Source organism: Meriones unguiculatus, chromosome 2 (assembly GCF_030254825.1).
Source record: "Meriones unguiculatus strain TT.TT164.6M chromosome 2, Bangor_MerUng_6.1, whole genome shotgun sequence".
NCBI lineage: Eukaryota > Metazoa > Chordata > Mammalia > Rodentia > Muridae > Meriones > Meriones unguiculatus.
The window spans coordinates 19,238,650-19,247,651 of record NC_083350.1 but is presented as its reverse complement, the minus strand read 5'-3'; the positions used below and the strand labels follow the sequence as shown (position 1 = coordinate 19,247,651).

General features: G+C 39.1%; 1 protein-coding gene across 1 annotated transcript; it reads right to left on the bottom strand.

Annotated features, from left to right (window-relative positions):
* Positions 1-815: 815 nt before the first annotated feature.
* Positions 816-4,606, bottom strand: LOC110559934 (dynactin-associated protein). The gene is made up of 3 exons (XM_021655587.2): positions 4,450-4,606; positions 1,996-2,076; positions 816-1,293 (listed from the first exon to the last, which is right to left on the bottom strand). Exons 1-3 carry the CDS (start codon positions 4,504-4,506, stop codon positions 946-948), a joined length of 486 nt encoding a protein of 161 aa, XP_021511262.1. The 5' UTR covers positions 4,507-4,606; the 3' UTR covers positions 816-945.
* Positions 4,607-9,002: the final 4,396 nt, after the last annotated feature.

Sequence of the window (9,002 nt, the reverse complement as noted above, 5' to 3'; positions counted from 1 at the left end):
GTATTGAAAAGGTAGTTCTGGGAGGATTCTGGGAATCCTGAATCAGGAAATCAGACTATGTTCAAAATACATTGCATAAAATTCCCAAAAACTGATAAAAGTAATGCTGGAAGGGTTGATAGTGCCAAATAGGTAATGCAACACTTTGTATTCACCTACATGAGTCGCTCAGAGTCTACTGAAATGTTGCTTTTCCATCGCTGAAAATGGTAGGTCTGTCATTCATAGCCAAGCTGTGTTAAGACAGCAGGCTAATTTGTTGAGAAGTCAAAGATAAGACTCGGAGGTGGCATCCAAGATTAGGTTTATTGAAACTTGCAAACAGGGAAGCTAGAACAACAAAAAGTCAGACAAAACTACGACTCAGTGCCACAGGCTAGACAAACAGCACCTCTACCTAACAGGGCCCAGCTACAACGCCTGTCCTCTCTACAAGGTTACCATTCCTGGATATCAGGTTTTCACCAGGTAGGCCTAGTGCCTCCTGTCCCCTCCTGGATATTCCTTCACCAAGTCCCAAGGAGAGAAGTTGGAAAGTTAGAATTTATAAACAGTAACATGATTGCCTTAGCTGGCTTTGTCCTTGCATGGCCAGCATGCCAAGGAGAGACATAAATGCAGAAAATATGTTCTCTTCTATAAAGCAATAGTTCTCCCTAGTTCCCAGCATGAGTGGGAGGAAGTCGGTGACTTCCAACTCTCACCCAGATTTCCTAGTCTTAGTCCCTTTTCTTTGTCCCGGGCATTGTATAAGTCTCAGAATGAGAGAATTCCCAGAAAGTGACAGTAATTGCTGAAGCCCTATCTTCCTCGGGTTTTAATTAACCAGGGTCAGACTATCGCCACATGAAAAGCAGTATAGCTTAATGGAGAACTGCGCTTCGGGGTATCATAGCAGGCTTCAGAGTCTCGGAAAGGGCCCCCTTCAGCGAGACAACTGAGAGTTTACACTTGGTAATCATATTCAATAATGGCTTCATGCTCCGTGGTGGCGATAGTCGTCACTGTAGTGGTCGTTGTGGGCGTGGTGGTAGTCGCGGCCGGGGTGGTTATACTAGTAGAAGGTGGCGTGGTCTCAGGTCCAGGTGACGGTGTTGAGGTAAGCGACGGTGTGGATGCAGAAGTGCAGGGCTCCTGGCTGGGCCTCCCATCTGTGTTTATGATGATGGTGGTGTTGGTGGGGTTGCCGAAGGGGCGAAAATAAAGGGCCAGAGCTGTAATGGCTGTGGCAAGCAGGCAAGCCAGCAGACATATTAGAAGTATTTTCCAGAGTGAACATGGGTTTTTCGTAACCTGGAAAGCATTGCAAGAGTGGTTAGTTCTGCAATTTCAAAACGGTACCAGGTCACAGATCTCAACTAGAGCAAGACTACCGCATTTCATTATTCTAAAGGCTGTTATGGATACACAAATGCCACCCCCAACACACACACACACACACACACACACACACAACATACACACAATCTGGTGAGGACAACAAAATCCCTCAGTGATCCCATTTGTATTAAAGCAGTAACTTTTCATATTAAATAGATTTTCTTAGCAATCATTATGATATTATCAGTTAAAAACCTCTCAACATAGATAAAATGTTCTAATTAGCAGTGGCAAGTATAAAACTGAAGACACATTGAGGGAGTTGTCTTTGGAAGGTGGAAAACTGTAAGGCCTTTTTTTTGTTTATTTTTGTTCATTGTTCACTCTTTCTAAAATTTCACACTAAACATTAACATTCATAATTAAAATTATTAATTAAATGCATTTGACACATCTAGCATAAATACAAGGAATCCCATCGAGACATTCAAACAGAGAAAGTAAATCAGCTTAATTGATGAGATTTTAAAGACACACAATCTAGTGCTATTGTCTTACAGCAGACCTTCTGATGTCCCAGGGACCTCACAGAAGGGCCAGGGAGGACGTGACTGTCCTCTTTCAGCTTATTCTACGGAACAATAGCTGTGCCTAACCACGTCCCTCAGACCTTACCCCGTGCAGCTCACACGTCACATAGTGCGACCTACAGCCACAGTGCGCTCCTTCGGGTGAACAGTGTGGATGCCTTAACATCTGCACAGAAAGAGACAGACAGTCAGCATGGAAGCAGGTAACAAGTCCTGAACGTTAAGAATGAGGAAGGTTTGTGAGAGCTGGAACGACAGTACGTGAAACAAGCTCAAAATAATACAAACGTAACGTGGAGTAACAGAGCTAGGTAGAGTCGAGGGGTATCATAATGGCCTAGTGACGTGACACAGATGTGTTTGCATTTCCCGCCAAATGAGCAAAGAGGGAAAATGAGTTGATCATGTCAGTAGATGTCTCAGTACCATTAACAAGTGTAAGAAGTTTGACTCCTGACGAAAGGACTCAAAATAACTTTGCATGAACTAAAATTGAAGGAATAACTCCTAAATGGGGCAGGAAATGTTTACCTCAAAATAATGACCAGTATGTTCTAACAGTGAAGCATGAGGGGCCTCCCATTACCGGAAGGAGAAGTGGAGAATGTTTTCCTGAAAGTGCTGCTGAGTAAATATAGATAATGAAAAAGACAAAATTGCCAACATTTGCAGAATAGTCTATTATCAGAATCTTGAATAATCAACCATATAATCTATCAAAATAACAATTCACTGAGTTCAGCAGTTATAAATATATTAAGAAAGGTACATAAGAGCCATTGCTTTCTCTTTATGTCACTGCTCACAGCAGTAATGAAGTGCATGAAATGCAGAAATACATAAAATATAATAGGATTCACACAAAGAAAACCATCCATCTTTATTGAGGAACACAAGGCAATTTTAATAAGCATCATCTTACAACAAGGTTCAGTGGTAGTATAACCTGTCAGTTCCCTGAATTATAAGCAATATTAATTAATTGATATACTGTGAATATAACTGTAATTTTTTTTAAAGAAATGCTTTGGTTGTTTGACAATAATTCCACGTGATGAAATAACAAACTAAAGAGATTAGATTGAACTAAATTTGAAGAGAAAACAGCAGTGACTTTCTCTGGGTAGGATTGTGGGCAGATTTTTTTTAATTATTTTTCTAAGGTTTCCCAAATAAAAACACATAATTGTTCAAAACAAGGCTCTCATGTCTCAAGTTTACGTTCCACAAGTGGGTTCAGGTTACCTGAAAATGGTAAATGGTAAATTCTAATCTCTCCTTTGTTTCATTTTTCCTTTCTTTTTCTTTTTTCTTTCTTTCTTTCTTTTTTTTTTTTTGTCATCACAGAACTTTGGCTGATTTTCTTGGCATTAGTAAATATAATGGACTGAATTGCATCAGGATTTTGATTATTGTGAACAAACTCCATCAATCACATTCAGCGGTGTATGGGGACATAACCAAACGGCTGAACATACGAGCTTAAAGCAATGGTGTCATGCAGCATTCTTTTAATGCCAGGGGAAATATAAATTAAGTTTATCATAGTCTAGTTTCAGAAAATTCATCTGCTCTCATGTGCAGCTTCAAGGTACAAAGTACTATTCTACAGAGTTCTAACTTTGTTGTTATTTTGGATACAAATTATAGTTGATAAAACTCACTTTCTTTGAACTTAAAAGCAGTTTGTTTGTTTGTTTGTTTGTTTCTATAAAGGAGTATATTTGAGGAAAGGAATTCAGTTTCTGATTCTGAATAACTTCTTGCACTCATAAACATTTCAATGTCCTCATTTGTGAAATGAAGACATTAGTTAGAGTATAGAATGAGACCATTCAGATTTGTTTTCACGAGTCTAAGAAAAGCCTGGTTTACACATCAGGAATGTATTATCAACAAAGTTCTCCCCTCCATGAGACATTTTTTATAACTGTTACCTTGATTACAAGTAGGTGGGAAAAAAATCAACAATAATTATTTACAGTGGACTAATCTATGTAAAAATAAAAGTAATGTTGTAATAGTTGCTATTAATATAACCCTTCAAATCATCTAACCATGTTGTTTTTGTTTTTGTTTTCCATGCAGTACTTTATCATATGTTTTGATATAAATACTAAACCACAAACATTCCCAGTTCTCAGGCATATAAAAATATAGTCTGACATACTATCCCACTAGCAAATCCATGGTAGTGACAACCAGATTCACTCTGAAATAGTAGAATTAAAAAGTCCCTGCAAGGTTGAATGTTGAAACCAAGAATCAGAAACACTATTAGAGCCATTAAGAGTTCTCAGAGGAAGACAATGCAGCCAGTCCTGATGAGACCTAATAGACTAGGGTCAGATAGAAGGGGAGGAGGACCTCCCCTATCAGTGGACTGGGTGAGGGGCATAGGAGAAGAAAGGGGAGGTAGGCTGGGATTGGGAAGGGATGGAGGAGGGGGCTACAGCTGGGATACAAAGTGAATAAACTGTAGTTAATAAAAATGAAATTAAATTAAAAAAATAAATTCAGAGTTCTCTGCAGCACTCACCTGCTCCGCCGCAGTTTGCTCCAGATTCAGGGTATACTGCTGCTGCTTTCTAACCATTCTGGGGGATGTGGTCTCAGCTGCAAGTCCAGGAAGCTCTGGGCCAACTCTGTGGGTTACAGTGAAGAAGTACTGACGCTCTGCTAGCTTAATAATTGAGCCTTTAGTCAATGGGAATTCTATAAACTAACAGTTATTTTATCTTCTTGGAAAAGGTCTACAGGATGCCACACAAGTGGATAGGGAAAAATAGAGACACTGGTTGCCTTTTAAAGTGCCATGGCGGGGTGTTCTCTCATATCTGAATGACCTTAGGATGCAGGGAAGATATATATACTCTTGCTCAGTTCGTTTCACTCAATTTCTCACAGTTTAGGAATCCTGTAAGGCTCCTGAACCAGCCGCATGGCCACTCCCCGATTATTCACATCGAGGAATCCTATACCTAAGCAAACAGAAGGATTAGGGCGTTGACTAAACTGCTAAGTGTTCGGTGATAAGACGTGCTGAGGTTCTGGGATTAAGATAATTCTAAGTTTCACAGTAAATACAACTGTCTTTTTTTTTTTTTTTTTAATATAGACACAATCTTACATTAGTAGCTTGGGTGCATTTCCTGTCATGAACAGTATGGTCACAGTGATCACACACTTGAAATGAATAAAGTTTCCCTCTAGGTTTAAGATTATGATTCTACAAAATTAGACAGAAATAAATACTTTCAAAGTCGTGTAATAGAAAAAAAAAGGAAATTACTAATGGTAAACACAATTATAAAGTTTTGAGCAAATATAATTAGAAAAACTTCTGTCATTAAACAAAATAACTATATTTTATCTTCAAAAAAAGATAAATTTAGATGGATGGTGGAAAACATCTACTGTGTTAATTCAAATCAGTGACTGTTGAGATGAACAGGAAAAGTAACATTGGAGTGATTTCACCTGGAGGTAAATACCAGAGATAATAGAGTTCACAGTCATTCAGTCTTATAAATTAAGAATGACATAGAGCTAGTGTCACTTGCTTTTGGGGACACTGTGTCTTGCTTTAGGCTATATAGTGATTTCCCCAGTTTTTCAAGACTGTTAATGGAACTCTTTTGGACCAGAAAGGACTCAGAGAAAGAAATTATTTTCCATGTTTCATAGCGGGAGAAGTGGACATGATACAATAGGAGGTCATGTTTGGAATTAACTTCAGAGTTCATGAACTCTTCAGAGTTCAACCTATGCAGATTGAAACTATATTAGAAAACAACAAAAATTGACTTCAAAGACCCTGTGAGGCCCGAGTTTCTAGAAGATTCTGCACCTTTGAGGAAGCCCTACACTCATGCCCTAACTCAAGAGAAGCTAGGGAATGGGCAGAATGCTATCCCAACAATAGTATTCTTGGGAATAGAGATGTATCTTCAGCACACCTGTACAGCTCCTGTGGATATGATCCAGAGCTGAAACGTCTTGATTATATATGGAATATATATATATATACACATGGTCATATATGGAATTTCTGTTTTAGATCCTCAAGGATCCTCTGTGCCTATTTCCAAAATGACTAAACTAATTCACATTCTCACAATGTATGGTTCCCTTTTCTCTCTATCCCCCCCAACCTTGCTTACCTTTCCCCTCTTAGATAATAATTATCTTTAATTTAATTTTATTTATATATTTATTTATTACAATTTAGTCACTTTGTATTCCTGCTGCAGCATCCTCCTTTGTCTCCTTCCAGTCCCACCTGCCCTCCTTCTTCTTCCCCTATGCCCTTTCCCTAGTCCCGTGATAGTGATAGAGGAGGACATCCTCCCTTTCTATCAGACCCTAATTTATCAGGTCTCATCAAGGCTGGATGCATTGTCTTCCTCTGTGGCCTGGCAAGGCTGCAGCCCTCAGGGGGAGATGATCAAAGAGTTGGCCACTGAGTTCATGTAAGAGACAGGCTCTGTTCCCCTTACTAGGGAACCCACTTGGAAACTGAGCAGCCAATGAGCTTCCTTTGAACAGGGGTCTAGGTCGTCTCCATGCATGGTCCTTGGTTGGAGTATCAGTTTCTGTAGGCACCCTTGGGCCCAGGTATTTTGGCTCTCTTGGTCTCCTTGTGAAGTTCCTGTCCCCTCCACTTCTTTCTATTTCTCTCTTCTTCCATAAGGTTTCTGGCACTCTGCCAAAGTTTGGCTATGAGTTTCAGTATCTCTTTCTATACCCTAATGGGTAGAGTCTTTCAGAGGTCATCTTTGGATGAATCCTGTCCTGTTCCTTGTCTTCTCCTACTTCCAATGTCTATCCTGCTTGCTCTTCTGAATGAGGAATGAGTATATATCAGATGTGTCTTTCTGCTTCTGGGTTCCCTCACTCAGGATGACCTCACACCCATCAAAATGACTAAGTTCAAAAACTCAAGGGATGTTACATGCTGAAAAGGGTATGGAGAAAGGGGAACCCTCCTCCATTGCTGGGGAATGTAACCTTGTACAACCACTTTGGAAATCAATCTGGAGCTTTCTCAGAATATTAGAAATAGTGCTACCTCAAGATCCTGCTATACCACTCCTAGGCATATACCCAAAAGATTCCACACTATTCAATAAGGATGTTTGCTCAACTGTGTTCATGGTAGCTTTACTTGTAATAGCCAGAGTCTGGAAACATCTTAGATGTCCCTCAACAGAGGAATGGATACAGAATATGTGGTATATTTACACAACGGAGTTCTTCTCAGCAATTGAAAACAAGGAAATCATGAAATTTGCAGGCAAATGGTGGGAATTATTTAATATTAATATTTATTAATATTAATATTAATAGATAATAATTATTTAAAAGGGTGGTACCTCACTATAGTTTTGACTTGTAGCCCCTGACAACAGTGATGTTGAAGAGATAACACTTCATTTACCTGCTAGCCATTTGTGTTTTTTGTTGAAAAGTGGCTATTTCGGATCTTTAAGTGGGGATACTGGTTTTCTTATTATGAATTGTGAGGTTCTTGTGTATTTTGGACATGAGTCCATCAAATGCATACTCTACAAACACCCTCTCTGTGTGGGTGGTCTGCTCACTCTTGATTGTGTTCTTTCCTGTGCAGAAGAATGGCAATCCGCATTCATCTGGTTTTTTGGAGGGGTCATATCTAAGAAATTGGACAGCCCAGCGCTGTGTCACTTTTCTCTGTTCTCTTACAATATCTGTTGCAGTTTCATACCTTGAATGTTTATGAATTTGACCTGATTTTAGGTGGATCATGTATCCTAGGTACTAGAAGGGTAGAATTTTCTGAATCTGCTTGTAGTATCAGTTTTCCTAACACCATGAACTGAAGACACTATCCTTTCCCCATTGCGTGTTCTTGGCACATAGTCAAAATATATGAACAATAAACATGTAGATTTCACTACAACTTTCTGTATTTATTTTAGCGTGCTCCATTTGGCGATACATACCTTAGGGTTTATTTTATTACCAGTGTGTGTGCACAGGCACGTGCATGTGGGTGCCCACAGAAGCCAGAAGAGGGTGTCCTGTCTCCTGTAACTGGAGTTACAGACAGTAGTGAACTGCCATGTGGGAAGTGAGAATTGAACCTAGTACTTTGGCAAGAGCAGTGAGTTTTCCTAAGGAATAAGACATCTCTCCAGACCCATCAGTGTATTTTTTTTAATTCCTTGTATTTGTACCACAAGAACTTTATAGTAGATTTTGAAGTCAACATATTATGGCTTCCAGTTTTGTTTTGTTTGCTGGGGATTCTGGTTCTTTGTGTTCCTTTCTTATTTTTAAGATTTTTTTTTCTTTTTGCTTCATGAAAATTTTATGATTGTTCAGTTTTCTTCCTGTGAAGATAATACTGATTTATTTTCTTTTCTCTTTTTCAGGTGTGTGTGGTGTGTGTGTGTGTGTGCCTTTGCCCTGGAAGAACACATAGAAGCCAGAGAATAGCATCCTGGCATCTTCATCCAGGCTATATTTTGAGGCAGGATCTCTCATTGAACTCATCATTTTTGCTAGACTGGCTGGCCAACAGGCCTCTAGGATCTGTTGACCTTTGCCTATCTCTGTACTAGAATTACAAATGTTCTCTCGTATACCAGTATTTTCACATAAATGCTGGGTTCCTAATGTATAAATAGAAAGCTCTTTACCCTCTGACCCATATCTCCAGCCTGCAGTATTAAATTTTTGTTATGAGTTTTCTTGAATTTATAGATCAAAACATGTAACATAAAGTTACAGTGCTAGTTTTTCTATCTATGAACATAGGATATCTTTTTTTCCACTTGTTTGTATTTGTCAATCTATTATCTATGATTGGACTTTGGTACTAAAATGGATTTTCAAGATCTGATGGTATAGTAAGAGATAAAATACGAGATAAACTGTTTCATTTACTTGTTGTCTACCAAAGTTAGCATTGCTGTTTTGTTCGTGACAGTTCCTTCCCTCAATACCAGCCCCAGTGGCTTCTAATCCTAGAATCAGCCTCTCGTTTCTCAAAGGATGCTGAGAGCAGTGCACCTTGATGCCTCCTAGTAGGAAACAGCATTTCCACTG

Bases quoted from the DNA above. Each gene is read 5' to 3' on its own strand.
- LOC110559934 (XM_021655587.2), bottom strand. From the start codon at position 4,506: ATGGTTAGAAAGCAGCAGCAGTATACCCTGAATCTGGAGCAAACTGCG. The intron at 2,077-4,449 runs GTGAGTGCTGCA...CTTTCTGTGCAG, and splicing joins AGCAAACTGCGGCGGAGCAG to ATGTTAAGGCATCCACACTG. The intron at 1,294-1,995 runs GTAAGGTCTGAG...AATGCTTTCCAG, and splicing joins TGACGTGTGAGCTGCACGGG to GTTACGAAAAACCCATGTTC.